General features: G+C 41.6%; 1 protein-coding gene across 4 annotated transcripts in view; it reads right to left on the bottom strand.

Moving 5' to 3' along the window:
• LOC136857679 (nucleolar pre-ribosomal-associated protein 1) overlaps positions 1-17,482 on the bottom strand; it is a 404,999-nt gene that overhangs the window by 76,512 nt on the left and 311,005 nt on the right. For 3 of the 4 annotated variants that reach the window (XM_067136526.2, XM_067136525.2, XM_067136528.2), the window contains 2 exons: positions 8,526-8,987; positions 6,705-6,832 (listed from right to left, as the gene is read on the bottom strand). In XM_067136526.2, coding sequence (XP_066992627.2) covers positions 6,705-6,832; positions 8,526-8,987 — 590 coding nt within the window. The remainder of the gene's footprint in view (positions 1-6,704; positions 6,833-8,525; positions 8,988-17,482) is intronic. The other variant, XM_067136527.2, reaches the window with a different exon arrangement.

Here is a 17,482-nt window from a genome sequence, read left to right on the forward strand (position 1 = left end):
TTGAACCGTTCTTTGCTGAAATTCGCACGCAAAATTGTCAATCCAGTACCGTTTGTCGCAAAATATTCTGAAAAATCAGCACGATTTCCCCTTTTCACACCGATTAGAAACAGAGCACAGATGACAGCCATAATTTCCGCGTTCGTCGTTGACTTGAATCTGCTCTCTCTAACTTTATCGTCTGCTTCATTTCCTTCGTTCTGATGTTTCTTGGCTGCAATATAAATGTTGATGAATCTAACTATATCAGAAATTATGTCGGGACTTATAATTTTCAGGAAACACTCAAGTGATCTTTGGCATTGTCTAGCTTGTGCCCTACACTCAGGAATAACCTTCACAATATTCTTTGACTTCACCTTTGTCTGAGATCACAATATTTTACTTGACCAAGGAGTCTCCCCATCTTTTCCAATGTAGAACCGCATTTCCTCTTCATCATCCACTTCCATTGCGAAGTCACCATTATCCATATCAGTATCTGAGTCAGAATTATGATCATCGTCGAGAATTCGTTGAGGTTCAAAGTCAGGATCTTCGTCATCTAAATCGCACTCTTGTTCTTCTCCAGCAGCCTCTTCAGCTTCTAGTTCCCTTAGAATTCTTTGGATGTCCTCTGGAGTGCTATATCTGGCCCTAGAAACAAGAAACCAAAATTACGCTCTACAGAAGCACTGGTTCTATTATTTGGTAAAGATATATATTATTTCAGAGCGATATAGTAATATACTACTATTTGATAGAGTAATAGGCCTAAATAGTGCAAAGGTCACCATCAGAAAGTTCAGACTTCTAACGAAAATTTATCATTCATCTAAGTAACAATGCGTATATTTTATATTATGACACAAGTTTTATAATATGTACTTATTTATATTAGACATCAATAATTTTATAGTTAATGTCGTTGAAAACACCTATTTACAAAGCAATCCACAAAACAAAATAATAATAATAATAATAATAATAATAACATACACTTACATTGTGAGCAAAAGCTGAGACACATTGGCTAACGTGCGGCAGACAGCCGCCGATCTGACACCTATGAACTTAGAAGTCGCACTGGGCACCTCCTTGTCGTGGAGACTTCCGGAAACCGTGCCGCCTAACGGGGAAGGGTGTAACTTAGGAATACTGGCTCCTCCCATTACACTGTGATACGCCAAGACGGAACGGCGAGTTTGTTTCAAATTTTGCGGCCAACAGCCGCATACGTTAGCCGATGAAGGTTAAAGGAGAGAATTGCCAGCCGGGAAATGTACTGTGTTGCTATGCAATGCGCAAGGAAGCGAGAGACTTCCTTCACCTATCATAGGAAAGTTCAAAAAGCCACGATGTTTTAAGGGCATCGGATACTTTCTGTGCAAGCACAAGGCATCCAAAATGCATACAGTACAATAATCCAACGAATACAGCTCTTGCACAGGGGAGCCAGTATAGATTTCTCCTCATCTTTATATCATGTTTTCTTTCTTTTGATTTCATTGCGGAGGTTATGTTTCAGATGTAAGGCTTTTCAGGCGTTTGCTCTATTAACCAGCATTTTGTCTTAGGTATAACACTAGACTCATCAGAGTGGGATGTGTCAGACCCTACCCACTGACGCTGGGGAGTATGCAGGTGAACTTATCAGGTTATGTTTGCCAGTGAGTTATCCAAGTGCATTATTTGAATACTGGAAATGCACCTTGTTGGATACATTTTGGAAATAGTTTTTTTTTTTCCCATGGCATTTAAGAGCTTTAAACTGTGAATCAAGGTTAATTGCATACAGTAACGGGTCTTAGAATATATTGTGACGCCGCAAGGGTTGGCGCTTCCGAAGTACATGTTGGCGGTTAATTCGAAATCACGAAATTCGAAGTCCGATTTCTGCGTCCCAACGACTTCGAATTAATGAGGTTTTACTGTATATACATATACGCTGAAGAAAATGGAAATTGCAACACCCAGAAGGAGTGGTGCTACATTGCTGCAACTGAACATGCAGGACGAGTGTTCGGTTGTGATTCGATGATTACACTTTCAGGTCCCTCTGACCGCAAGTTTGGACAACAATCAATACAGGATGTGCCCACCACAAGCTGCAATACATTGATGAATTCGTCAAGGCATGGAGTCAATAAGGCCCTGGATCGCTTCCTGAGGAATTGTGGCCCATGCTTGCTGCACTGCACAGGTCAGTTGTTCCAGAGTTGTGGGTGGCTGAGGACGGTTGGCCAGTTGTCGACCCATCATGTCCCACACACGCTCAATAGGATTGAGGTCCGGGGATTTGGCGGGCCATTCTAAGGTTGTAATGTCGTGGAGAGCTTCTCCGGATATGCGTGCAGTGTGAACCCGGACATTGTCCTGCTGAAACATCCCATTAGCAATGTTCGCCATCATAGGGACAACCACTGGATTGAGTACCCTATCAACATACTGTCGAGCAGTCATAGTGCCCTCAACAAGCACTAATTGTGATTTCACATTAAAGACAATAGCTCCCCAGACCATAATGCTTGGTGCTGGCCCTGTGTGCCTCTCGACAATAAGATCTGGGCGGCCCCTCTCCCTGGCACGTCGGCGCACACGATTCTGCCTATCACTGCGGGCAAGACAGCAGCGCGATTCATCACTAAAGACGACCCTATGCCATTCATCGACCCACGTTGATCTTTCTCGACACCAGGCCAGCCGTAGACGTCGCTGTTGTGCGGTCAATGGAACACCTTCTGCAGGGACAGGGGCTCGTAAGCCAGCTGCACACAGGCAATTACCAACTGTTTGTTGTGTAACGTGGGGTGCCACAGCTGCTCGAATTTGCGCTGCTGTTGCATTGGGTTCCATCCGGGCCATCCAAATGATGCGGCGATCCTCTCTCACAGTCGTCTGTCGCGCTGGGCTTGTGCCAGGTCTACGAGTGTGGGTACCTTCATTTGACCACTGCTGCCATACACGTTGTACCGTAGATGCCTGTCGGCCAACACGTGCAGCAACAGTCCTTAGCAATAATCCAGCCTCACACAGCCCAATTATCCGAGCCCTCTCAAACGGCAACAGTTGTTGATAGCTTGCTCTTCTGTCGTCGAGGCATGTTTGACAGGGAACACTTCACTGCAGACTGCAAGGCAACTACGCTATACCAGAGTCCGTATACTGGAGTTGATTCCTCCGTGACCAATCACGTGGGGAGACCTGTAGCAATAATCCAACGGGTCTGAAACTTTGATCGTTTACATACCTACATGGTATTGTTCCCTATCTTGAAAATCAACACAAACGACCAATGCCTTCATGGTGTTGCAATTTCCATTTTCTTAAGTGTATTTCAAAAATTAAAACAAATTATTGAACGTTGAATTTTGCATGTATCTTCTTTAAAATGGTTAGCTCCATTGGTTTCATGTCAATAAAAAACATAAAAGCAGTTGAAAGTGAGTTCTTTAATGTCTACATATCTACTTGTGAAAAGCTCTTACCATATTGGTCCAAATAGGATTCTTACAATAAAATGCATTTGCAGAGCTTAACATTTAATGATTTGTTTTTTGCGAAAGTCTATTTCTGTTTTTCTCCAAATGTACCCACTGTGGGTTGGGGGTAGTTGAACAATCCCACAGTATTCCCTACCTGTGTAAGAGGCAACTGACAGGAGTCCAGGAGCTCTGAACTTTGGAGTGTGGGTTGGCGACCACAGGTGTTGTAGCCAAATATGTCATAGCTTCCACTTGCTTATGCCAGGTTCCTTGCTTTCATCTTTCCTATCCGATCTCCCTTGCCCAACTTTTGTACTCTTCTAACCAGAACGATATTAGGTTTACAAGGCCTAGGGAGCCTTTAATTTTTATGCCCTTCATGCCCCTTCCCCTTTATTTTGCCAATACCTTCATTCTTATAAGAGTCAGGCCTCTTCCAATTTTCTCTCTGATTATTGTTAAGAGGATGATTGCTCAGTTGTGCTTCCCCTTAAAACAATAATCACCACCAGCACAGTTACTGACTTTTTGTGGCTGGAGAAGCCACGTGCATCACAGCTGAGCTCAAGGTCATATATCAACCAAAAGTTCTCAAACTTTGAAGATTCTTTCCCTATTTATGGCTTAGGATCTATTGATTGGCATTGTCACATTAACGTATTCAATTTTGGTCACATTTCTAGTCACTGCAAACTGTGTGGAAAGGAGAATGCATTTGTCACTTAGTTAAATAAGAGAATATATGATGTAAGCTTCAAAATGTGAGTCTTACATAAGGCAAAATGTACTATCAATGTACATGCTGTAAAAATGTTCACTGTTTCTGAGTGTAATGTATGATGTTGGCAGAATATGACTATGGCCAGACAAAGATTATTAAATGTAATGATTTTTAAAGAAATGAACATCATCTTTAATTCCGTTCATCCTAGCTATGTTAAATAACACAGTTCTCTATACCTTAAATGATGTAGGTTTTGGAACATACCGGCTACACCATGTACTTTTAACATAGCTGCCTTTATTGTAGGACCCCACTGTTGATCGTGGCTATGTCCTTTACCGGCTGGTATGGGTTGCAATTCATCTGTCTGCTATGACCTTAATGATGGCCTTCTACTTCGATATTGTGCCATAACTTCTGTAGTGTCTAGCCATGTAATATTTCACACCACTATGTGCACATTTCATGCATTATTCAATGGACAGATGTTACATTTAAGAGAGCTTCTCTAGCTGTTGCCTCAGGATGCTAATGGAAAGAGAAGCATTCAGAGGATCGAAGAAAGGATGACTGAATGGAAGTGATAGGCTTTATACTGGATTCGTGCAGGAGAAACAAAATCGAGGTTATCCAATAAGTCACAGAGTTATTAAAATACAGTAAAGGAACTGGAGATGGCATGCGAGTTAAAAGTTCTGGTAATTGAATTTAAGGCAAGCCTGGGGTGATGTAAACAAATGGTGCAGGATACAGGTCTGTATTTATGAAGTCGCACAATACCTACCAGCAAAATATGCCAATAGATTTGGTCATCTATCAACATTAAATAATAAAACTGAGGAAAGGCCAGGATCATTTTATACTGAAATAAAACTTTTGTTCTTAGATACATTAGGGCTTATTAAATTATCTCAGTTGAGTAAGTTGTAATAACATTCATTATTTAAGCTTTCTTGTATTACCTTCCATCTATTCAGGGCCATATTACACTGACTGACAGAGCAAATGCAACACCAAGAAGGAGTGGTCAGAACTTTATGCCAATTGCAGGGTAGACTGACGTCACTGAGGTATGCTCATGATGTGAAATGCGCCGCTGTGCTGCGCACGTAGCGAACGATAAATGGGACACGGCGTTGGCGAATGGCCCACTTCGTACCGTGATTTCTCAGCCGACAGTCATTGTAGAACGTGTTGTCATGTGCCACAGGACACGTGTATAGCTAAGAATGCCAGGCCGCCATCAACGGAGGCATTTCCAGCAGACAGACGACTTTACGAGGGGTATGGTGATCGGGCTGAGAAGGGCAGGTTGGTCGCTTCGTCAAATCGCAGCCGATACCCATAGGGATGTGTCCACAGTGCAGCGCCTGTGGCGAAGATGGTTGGCGCAGGGACATGTGGCACGTGCGAGGGGTCCAGGCGCAGCCCGAGTGACGTCAGCACGCGAGGATCGGCGCATCCGCCGCCAAGCGGTGGCAGCCCCGCACGCCACGTCAACCGCCATTCTTCAGCATGTGCAAGACACCCTGGCTGTTCCAATATCGACCAGAACAATTTCCCGTCGATTGGTTGAAGGAGGCCTGCACTCCCGGCATCCGCTCAGAAGACTACCATTGACTCCACAGCATAGATGTGCACGCCTGGCATGGTGCCGGGCTAGAGCGACTTGGATGAGGGAATGGCGGAACGTCGTGTTCTCCGATGAGTCACGCTTCTGTTCTGTCAGTGATAGTCACCGCAGACGAGTGTGGCGTCGGCGTGGAGAAAGGTCAAATCCGGCAGTAACTGTGGAGCGCCCTACCGCTAGACAACGCGGCATCATGGTTTGGGGCGCTATTGCGTATGATTCCACGTCACCTCTAGTGCGTATTCAAGGCACGTTAAATGCCCACCGCTACGTGCAGCATGTGCTGCGGCCGGTGGCACTCCCGTACCTTCAGGGGCTGCCCAATGCTCTGTTTCAGCAGGATAATGCCCGCCCACACACTGCTCGCATCTCCCAACAGGCTCTACGAGGTGTACAGATGCTTCCGTGGCCAGCGTACTCTCCGGATCTCTCACCAATCGAACACGTGTGGGATCTCATTGGACGCCGTTTGCAAACTCTGCCCCAACCTCGTACGGACGACCAACTGTGGCAAATGGTTGACAGAGAATGGAGAACCATTCCTCAGGACACCATCCGCACTCTTATTGACTCTGTACCTCGAAGTGTTTCTGCGTGCATCGCCGCTCGCAGTGGTCCTACATCCCACTGAGTCGATGCCGTGCGCATTGTGTAACCTGCATATCGGTTTGAAATAAACATTAATTATTCGTCCGTGCCGTCTCTGTTTTTTCCCCAACTGTCATCCCTTTCGAACCACTCCTTCTTTGTGTTGCATTTGCTCTGTCAGTCAGTGTATATGCAAGGCAATCTTATTCAGGCCTATATGGTATAATTAAATATACATACATGTACAGTACAAACAACTTACTATATCTATTACGAGACAGATTTAATGACAACTAACCTGTAACAAAATCTGATCTGTAATGGACAGAGTTGCTCCATATGCACCTAGAATTATTGGAACATGTTTGGTCCGCAACACAGCAGGATTATTCTTGGCAAGTGCAAGCATAAGTTCCACCATGCCACCTGAAAATTACATAATTTGATAATATAATAATTAACAGTACCTTATGTTCAAAACTGACACATTTCTTTTACAGTATGTTTTGTTCATGCTATTCATAAGTAGCAGTATTGACCAATTCCTTTCGGGCTAAGTTATCCTATAAAAATGTCTTTCTCTCTCACAAATATGGCAGTGATTAAAAAAGCTAACTGAGTGAGCACAAAACATTCAGTTTAAGTGATTAGAAAATTGAACAAAAAATATCTAACACAGTTAGTAATTGGCCCCTCATATTATACTGAAAAAATATGTAAAATTAAGTTTTCAGATTAGATTTTAATTTCAACTGTATTTTCCCCTATATTATCAACATTTCTTCATAATCATATGCCAACTTCAGCAGGACAGTCAGTCAGCAATGGGCCTTCCGTTCCCAAGCTAGCAGGTTCTATCCCAGCTAAGTCGAGCGGCCTTCAAAAGTGTTTAAATTGAAAAACTCTGTGTCATTGGCTTTCTTTGTAAATATGTGAAGCCATCTCTTTTCAGTTTCGACTCAGTTAATTTTTAATCCTTAACTAACAGATAAGAAAAAATATCATTGGCTTCTGGAACAATTCCACCACCTCAGTTTCGCCTATTATAATATTATTATTATTAGTACAATAGCATGCTTCAACAGCCACCTATGAAGGATGGATTACTCTCGATGGACAAAATGCACTTTTAATGATTTAGAATTTCAGGATGAGAAATGGACATCTGGTGCAAAGTGATCGGATAAATACCATGCTCGACACAGTGAGCTAATGAAAACCTACTGGATCAAATGAAAATTGAATAAATGCTAAAATGTATTATGAAACTCACCATGATCCCTAGTTGGCTGATTAGCAAAATTGTTATTAACTTTATTGGCCACATTGGACCACCTGAGTCATTCCACATTCATTTTTTCTTTGAAGGTTCTACTGCTTGATTCTTGTCATCTGCCCAGTACTTTTTCATTCATTCTGATCATGATTTTCTCAATTTGTCTGAAATTGCTACAGCCCTTCTGTGTCATTTCTGCTGAAAATTTGGGAGTCTTAAGAAGGGTGTTAATTTTAAGTTTGTTCTCTGCATCTGCTATCTGGAGTCCAACTACTCTGAGATATTGCTGAATTTCGTGGATGCACTGTGTTGTCTTCTTTCCATGATTTCTCGCCACTAGTTATAAAATCCAGTTTTCTGGCAATCGCAAGATGTGAAAGAAATACGAGATTCTTTTCTTCTTCACTGTGCTGGTGATTGGGCTAATCTCTTGATAGACAGTTTCATTAGGAAAGATTCTCCAGACTCCTTCAACATGGTATTTTTAATTTATGCAAGTTCTGATGATTCTTCTTTCAGTGTTGAGGAGTTGATTAGTTCTTTTGTTTTAAATTTGGAACAAAGTTTCACAAGCGTAAGTGGCTTCGGGAGAGGTATGGTTTTATAGTGTCTGATCTTGGAACCTAGTGATCAGTGAAAAAAAAAAAAAAAAAAAACCAGGTCCAGTTCAGGGAACACTTCGAAATACAGCTTCACAATCATGGTATATATGAATTTCAGAGAATACAATGAACTTGAAATTATTTTGAAGGTATGTTTTCCTGGCCTAGTATAAACAAAATATAACAACCTAAAGATTTACCACAAATTTTAATTACATGAAAAATTAAGAGAGGTACTAACGTTTTCTGTCTGAGTCAGGCCCCAACATCACATCGAGAAACTCTGAATGAGACAAGACCATTTCAAAAATGAAGTTCATTTCCTTTGATACATTCCTGTCATTATCACCAAGCATTTTGCCAATAACCTTGGAGAGAGTAGTTAATAATATGGGACGACCACCTTTCGCCATGCCAAGGCGAAGCATGTGTGCTGGAAGTGTGCTCCATGTTTCGCTATGCCTCACTTGCAGCCATGCATAGCTGGAATCTACACAGTTTATCAAGTGCTGACACACTTCAGATGGATCTTCACCAGCCTCCAAACATTTTGCCAACTGGTCCAAATATACTAGTTCTATACCATCTGTCTGACCACACTTAAAGACAGTCTCCATCAAAGTAAGGACAAGTGGGTCACATCTATCATATTTCACATACTTCTTCAAAACTTTTTTACAGATCTGCTTGCAAGTGTCTCCATCTGAAATAAAATAAAATAAAAATAAAATAAAATAAATAAATATGATGCTTGTTGTTTAAAGGGGCCTAACATCAAGGTCATCGGCCCCTAATGGCAGGAAATGAGACAAAATGTAATGACAATTTAAAACTCCAATATCCTCCATTGACCAGAATTTAAAACGTGAGGACGAAGAATGAATGGATGGATATGAATTTGAAACAATCAGTGGATCCAAACTGCAATGCCCCACATTCCCAGAAACTACCGTTAACCAATAGTATTGCTGACCAATGGACTGCTTCTATAGTACAATACTGAATCGATGATGCTTGTAGTCTTTAGGGGTCCATAATCCAGGTCATCGGCCTTTCATAATGGTACTTATTGTTATGAAAGTAGAACTATGGTATTTGTGATGTTGCAGTACTAATCAAAAGTAGTGTAGACTGTCGGTATTCCACACATTATGGTACTATTCACAGGTAATGAAATTCGCACATGTAACACAGACCTATGGTGTTTTGCACATTGCAGTGCCATTTACAGGAAATGCAAAACTTATGGTGTTCATCACATAAGTGTACTAACCATTGGGACTCGTACTATCCCGTGGTGTTCCTCATATAGTGAGTACTAATCATAGGCAAGCCAGAACCAGGGTGTCGCTCATATAGTGGTACAAACCACAGGTACTGTAAAAGCTGACAGCCCACTCTGTTGCCACTAATCACAAACCTATTTTGTACCTAACATAGTAGTACTATGCGCAAGTAAAAGCGACCCATGGTTTTCCCCGCGGGGTGGTACTAATTACAAGTCTCATAGTTCTAATTTGATCATCCCTTGGTCACCTTGTAGTCACCTCTTACGACAGGCAGGGGATACTCTGGGTGTATTCTTTGTCTGCGTCCCCCACCCAAAGGGGAATGAATGAATGAATGAATGAATGAATAAATAAATAAATAAATAAATAAATAAATAAATAAATAAATAAATTTTTAAGAATATCAGTTAAAAAGGCAAGAAGAGATAGAATTCAAAATATTAAATCAGAGAAGAGCTGAATATAGAACCATTAGTACAGAAGGTACAGAAAGCAAGAATGAGATGGTTCGGACATGTAAAAAAAAGAGGTGCCAACCTTTGAAGTGGATTATCAGCAATTGCCCCTCCGCCCCTGACAAAAATTTCAAGTCAAGTCCAAAGAATGCTGCTTTCTTCTCGATAATGACACCCCTTTTGCTCTTCCCTCTAGCAATCTATCCGAAAGTATATCATAATGCACAATTGCATAATAACATTTGCACACAACCTGTTAGTCCTTTCATAAAACATTCCTTGTAGCCTTTTCTCACGCAGCAGCAGATTTTCAAGTGTAGTTTTTCTTGAAGCATCGTTCCCACTGTGATGGCATTTTTGTCTTCTGAACCATAAGCGATTCCAGTGTGATGTGCTTAATGTAGGCCTCACTTCTTTCTCAATCTCTCTGTCAACTGTCAGGTACACTTAATACAGCAAATACAACAACATTACTGAAGGAGAAGAGCAGCTGAGCTCCTTCATTCACAATGAATTTTACTACGCTTATGGGTAGCAAAAGGAAGTCACGATAGAATAAGTATCGTATCGTTGCCAACTAACAAGCATTGAAACGAGGATGATTTTAGAGAAAGGCTCGAAAGGATTGAACATTTTTCATTCATTTCTTTTTTCCGTAAAAATTATTTTTTCGTGATTGTCAGCTTTTCCGTAATAATTTCCCCTTTGACCATAATTGTTAGGTGAAATCCATAATAATTACGGACAATCCATAATAGTTGGCACCTCTGTAAAAAGAATGGGAAAGGAACGGGTAGCAAGAAAGGAATTGGAAAGACAAGTTAAGGGAAAGAGACCAGCTGGGAGACAGAGAAGAAGTTGGATGGATCAGATTTGGAAGGACATTAGAGAAGCTGGATTGGATGTGGCGGAAGTAATGGGAGTAGGAAAAGGGGAAGGACAGAGAGAAGTGGAGGAGGCTCGTAAACCACACACAGGCCAGAGGAGTGGGACATTGATGACGATTAGATGTATTACATTAAGGCTGAAGATGGCCAGCCAAGTAGTGTTGGCTACTGAATGCATGATTCGAAGCAGTGTATAGATTCATTCAAGTGTCCGAGTGAATCGATTCACAGGAACAGCGAGCTCACGGCACACGATTCAGCTTACTCCCAGCGGACAGTGCTGAGTGGCGCACTCACTGGACGTTGACGGGGAGCCGAGCTTCCGCTGCAGCGAGACAGTGAATCATGGCACATCGAAAGAATCGTGAACGAGCGCGGCTCAGTGGGACACATGATACACACGGCTCCTTATCGGCTCACTGGACACGCGGAGAGCTGAACTTCCGCTGCAGCGAGACATACAGTGAGCCATGGCACACCGAAAGAATCGTGAACGAGCCGGCTCAGTAAGACACAAGATACACACGGCTCCTTATCGGCTCACTGCAGCGAGACATACAGTGAGCCATGCTACACTGAAAGAATCGTATGCTATAATGGACTCTCGAGCTCAGCTCATTTAAAAATAATACCCATTAGCATTCACTGTCCACTTCTTACAGGGAGGTTTAAATAATAGATGGATTTATTTGCAGTGTTAAAAAGGTTGTTGTTGTTTGAGTCATCAGTCCATAGACTGGTTTGATGCAGCCCTCCATGCCACCCTATCATGTGCTAACCTTTTCATTTCTACGTAACTATTGCATCCTACATCTGCTCTAATCTGTTTATCATATTCATACCTTGGTCTACCCCTACCATTCTTACCACCTACACTTCCTTCAAAAACCAACTGAACAAGTCCTGGGTGTCTTAAGATGTGTCCTATCATTCTATCTCTTCTTCTCGTCAAATTTAGCCAAATCGATCTCCTCTCACCAATTCGATTCAGTATCTCTTCATTCGTGATTCGAACTATCCATCTCACCTTCAGCATTCTTCTGTAACACCACATTTCAAAAGCTTCTATTCTCTTTCTTTCTGAGCTACTTATCGTCCATGTTTCACTTCCATACAATGCCACGCTCCACACGAAAGTCTTCAAAAACATCTTTCTAATTCCGATATCAATGTTTGAAGTGAGCAAATTTCTTTTCTTAAGAAAGCTCTTCCTTGCTTGTGCTAGTCTGCATTTTATGTCCTCCTTACTTCTGCCATCGTTAGTTATTTTACTACCCAAGTAACAATATTCATCTACTTCCTTTAAGACTTCATTTCCTAATCTAATATTTCCTACATCACCTGCCTTCGTTCGACTGCACTCCATTACTTTTGTTTTGGACTTATTTATTTTCATCTTGTACTCCTTACCCCAGACTTCATCCATACCATTCAGCAACTTCTCGAGATCATCTGCAGTCTCAGATAAAATAACAATATCATCAGCAAATCTCAAGGTTTTGATTTCCTCTCCTTGGACTGTGATTCCCTTTCCAAATTTCTCTTTGATTTCCTTTACTGCCTGTTCTATGTAAACATTGAAAAGGAGAGGGGACAAACTGCAGCCTTGCCTCACTCCTTTCTGAATTGCTGCTTCTTTTTCAAAGCCCTCGATTCTTATCACTGCAGACTGATTTTTATACAGGTTGTAGATAATTCTTCGTTCTCGGTATTTGGTCCCTATCATCTTCAGAATCATAAATAGCTTGTTCCAATCAACATTATCGAATGCCTTTTCCAGATCTACGAATGCCATGTACGTGGGCTTGTCCTTCTTGATTCGATCCTCTAAGATCAGTCGTAAAGTAAGGATTGCTTCACGTGTTCCTACATTTCTTCTGAAGCCAAATTGATCTGATCCCAGCTCAGCTTCAACTTGTTTTTCCATTCTTCTGTAAATAATATGTGTTAAAATTTTGCAGGCATGAGATACTAAACTAATGGTGCGGTAGTTTTCATACCTGTCAGCAACGGCTTTCTTGGGAATAGGTATAACAACATTCTGCCGAAAATCGGATGGGACTTCTCCTGTCTCATACATCCTGCACACTAAATGAAATAACCTTACCATGCTGGTTTCTCCTAAGGCAGTCAGTAATTCAGAAGGAATATCATCAATTCCAGGTGCCTTGTTCCTATTTAGGTCACTCACAGCTCTGTCAAACTCTGACCTCAAAATTGGGTCTCCCATTTCATCAGCATCAACAGCCTCTTCATGCTCCAGAACCAAATTATCTACATCATTACCTTGATACAACTGTTGGATATGTTCCTGCCATCTTTCTGCTTTATCTTCTTTCCCTAGAAGTGGCTTTCCATCTGAGCTCTTAATATTCATGCACCTAGATTTCCTTTCTCCAAAGGCTTCCTTGATTTTCCTGTATGCAGCATCTACCTTTCCCAGGACCATACAGCCTTCGACATCCTTGCACTTCGCCTTCAGCCATTCTTCCTTAGCTACCTTGCACTTTCTATCCACTTGATTCTTTAATCGCCTGTATTCTTTTCTGCCATCTTCATTTCTAGCATTCTTGTATTTTCGTCGTTCATCAATCAGGTCTAGTATCTCCTGAGTTATCCACTGATTCTTAGTTGATCTTTTCTTCCTTCCTAACATTTCTTCAGCAGCCCTACTGACTTCATTTTTCATGACTCTCCACTCTTCTTCTATTGTGTTTCCTTCAGCTTTTTCATTTAGTCCTTGTGCAACATGTTCCTTGAAACAATCCCTCACACTCTTTTCTTTCAACTTGTCTAGATCCCATCTTTTTGCATTCTTTCCTTTCTTCAATTTCTTCAACTTCAGATGGCATTTCATGACCAACAAGTTGTGGTCAGAATCCACGTCTGCTCCTGGGAAAGTTTTGCAATCCAACACCTGGTTTCTGAATCTCTGCCTAATCATAATGAAGTCTATTTGATACCTTCCAGTGTCGCCCGGTCTCGTCCACGTATACAGCTGTCGTTTGTGGTGTTTGAACCAAGTATTGGCAAGGACTAAATTATGATCAGTGCAGAATTCAACCAGCAGACTTCCTCTTTCGTTCCTTTGTCCCAATCCAAATTCTCCTACTGTACTACCTTCTCTTCCTTTGCCTACCACTGCATTCCAGTCTCCCATCACAATTAGATTCTCGTCACCTTTTACATATTGTATTAAATCTTCTATCTCCTCATATATTCTTTCAATTTCTTCATCATCCGCTGAACTAGTAGGCATATAGACCTGCACTATTGTGGTGGGCATTGGTTTGGTGTCTATCTTGACGACAATAATTCTTTCACTATGCTGGTCATAGTAGCTCATCCGCTGCCCTATTTTCTTATTCATTATTAAACCAACTCCTGCATTTCCCCTGTTTGATTTCGTGTTGATAATTCGGTAGTCGCCTGACCAAAAATCCTGTTCTTCCTGCCAACGTACTTCACTTATACCAACTACATCTAACTTTAGCCTATCCATCTCCCTTTTCAGATTCTCTAACTTACCACAACGATTCAAACTTCTAACATTCCACGCTCCGACTCGTAGAATGTCAGTATCCATCTTCCTGATGATCGCCCCCTCTCGTGTAGTCCCCACCCGGAGATCCGAATGGGGGACTAGTTTACCTCCGGAATATTTTACCCGGGAGGAAGCCATTATCAGTACATCATTCATACAGAGAGAGCTGCATGTCCTCGGGAGGTAGTTACGGCTGTAGTTTCCCGTTGCTTTCAGCCGTGTAGCAGTATCAACACAGCTAAGCCATGTTGAGTATTATTACAAGGCCGTATCAGTCAATCATCTAGACTGCCGCCCTTGCAACTACAGAAAGGCTGCTACCCCCCTTTCGATGAACCATTCGTTAGTCTGGTCTCTCAACAGATACCCATCCGATATGGTTGCACCTGCAGCTCGGCTATCTGCATCATTGGGACACGCAAGCCTCCCCACCGCGTCAAGGTCACATGGTTGAAATACATGTAAGGTCACATGGTTCGCAGAGGAGGGTTAAAAAGGTAGTCACAACATAATTCTGAAGTAGCTAGTAAGTAGGTAGGCTATTAGGTTATACTATTTATTAGTTTAATGAATCTTAGTATTATAACTTAGTTGACATTTGACAATTAAACTCCACATAACCACTCAAAAGTACCTGTTTTATATTGGGAAGAATGGCTCAGTATTCTCTCAGTTCATATGTCACATCGTTGCACAAGACTTCAATCATATGTGGACAGACGCAATAACAGTATGTTGAATCAGAAAACCAGCGGGCTACTGTACATCTCGGGTAGCCTATACAAAATATGACGATTTAAGAAAATCCTCAGCTGATAGAAAAATACATATTTTCAAAAATGTCTGAGCGAGTTGTCGTGCGGTTAATATCGCGTGGCTATGCGCTTGCATTCGGGGGATGGTGGGTTCGAATCTCACCGTCGGCAGCCGTTAAGATGGTTTTCCGTAGTTTCCCCATTTTCACACCAGGAAATGCTGGGACTGTACCTTAATTCAGGCCATGGCTGCTACCTTCCTAATCCTAACTTTTCCCAACCTGCGTCGCCGGAAACCTTCGATGTATTAGAGTAACTAGCATTTTTTCTAAGAAAGGAGTTCATAGTATGAAGACCAGATGGCAGCTGCGAGCACTGAATGCTGTTGCTGCTGTCTTACCAGCACATACTACATAGACGCAGTAGGAGCGGTGATCAATGAGCCGTGAATCGGATCACTGTATCGATTCAGTAACGTGAACGGAATCAAATGAATCGATTCAGTAAAATGAATCGAATGTCCCATCACTACAGCCAAGGCCAAAACTAGCCCCTAGTTTAGTAATATAATTCAAATATATTGCATATTTTAGTATTGAAAAGGTGGACCATTACGACATTAATTTAGTAATTGTTACTGTGATCACAATTCAATACGGATCAAAACCATGAAGTTTATATACTCTGATTATTCTACATATCCTACATCTGTACGGGTGGCCTCTGAATGAGTATCGATGCCTGGTCATTTTCATTCCTCTCCTACCTTTTATAAAATACTTAATAAACATTTTTGCTTTCCTTCTGAACTATAATAGTTGTACATAAGAAAACTTGTACAGAGTATTCATTTAGGATTGCCAACACCGAAATGAAGAAATGAGAAAAGTGTGTATGGGACACTGATTTTGAAAAATGTAGGGGTTAAAAGTCTGGGTCTTCAGTCCAATACATTTTTATGTCAAACTTCTGAAATTTTTTCTGCTACGAACATTAATCTTAAAAAGTCTTCTATTCAGGTACACCATTTGATTTCCACGTTTGCATAACTGAACTGTTTGTAAAAATCAGTGGTACCACACTTACCACTTTGCTCACGTACAGATTCGCCATTAAAAAAAAAAAAAAAAGCATAAAATATGAACCCCACTTCAATTTTCTAGCTGATCATTTAGACACAAATTTTCTGTAAATGGGGAAGTAGTTTAACAATAACTAGAATCATTAATGAAAATTCTTCTACTACAAGATTTACAGAGCTATCACTTTTAGATGTAGACTAAAAGAAAGAATTCAACCACATACAACTATTCAGTCAATAATGGATACAATAAGGAATATGTTAACAAAATTATTAATAAAATAAAGAAAAAGTCCCTCACCACTTTGAAAGAAGACAGAAAAAAAAAAGAATGTTACCTCCAGCTGTAATATGAGGTTAGTTCAAAAAGAAATGAGCCGGAGGGCTATAAATTGAAAACTGCCGAAGGATTGTAATGTCATTGCCTGTGGGTGCGGTCCCTATAAGAGTGCTGAGGTCCCAAACTCGCCGCTAGAGGTGCACGGGCGCACACCCACATGACGACAGAGCGAGTATGCACATGCATCAACCGTCCACTATGCTGAAAACAGCAAAATGGAGGCTTCAGAAGAAGAGCAAAGGGGTGTACTGTGTTTCCTGACAGTGGAAGGAGTGCAGAGAATGCAAATTTATCGAAGAATGGTACAACAGTACGGAGAGCACTGCATGTCCTATGCAAGGGTCAAGGCATGGCACAAGCAATTCAGGGAAGGATGGATGTCCTTGGCCGATGATGTAGGGTCTGGAATACCACACCCCATTACCCAACAGGTGGATGCCCTCATTATGCAAGACCAGTGAGTTATGGTAGCAGTCCATGTCACAGAGGTAAGAGTGAATGTTTGAAGTGTTCACACCATCGTTAAGGACAGACTGAAATTTTGCAAAATGTGTCTGCCCAATGGGTGCCTCATAGTCTTCAACCAGCACAGGAAGAATGTCAAATGGAACTCTCTGTTAAAAATCTGCTGCGCTATGCCAAAGAAGGGATTGATTTCCTGTCACGAGTGGTCGCTAGAGACAAGATATGGTGTCATCACTTCAAACAAAAGTTAAAACGATAAAGTTTTCAGTGGAAGCATACAGGGATGCCGCCACCTAAAAAATCAAAGGCCGCGCACTGTGCGGGAAAGGTTATGCTCAGGTTCTTCTTTGACCAAAAAAAGGGCCCCCTTCCTATGGAATTG

The sequence above is a fragment of the Anabrus simplex genome, chromosome 1, assembly GCF_040414725.1.
Source record: "Anabrus simplex isolate iqAnaSimp1 chromosome 1, ASM4041472v1, whole genome shotgun sequence".
Lineage (NCBI taxonomy): Eukaryota > Metazoa > Arthropoda > Insecta > Orthoptera > Tettigoniidae > Anabrus > Anabrus simplex.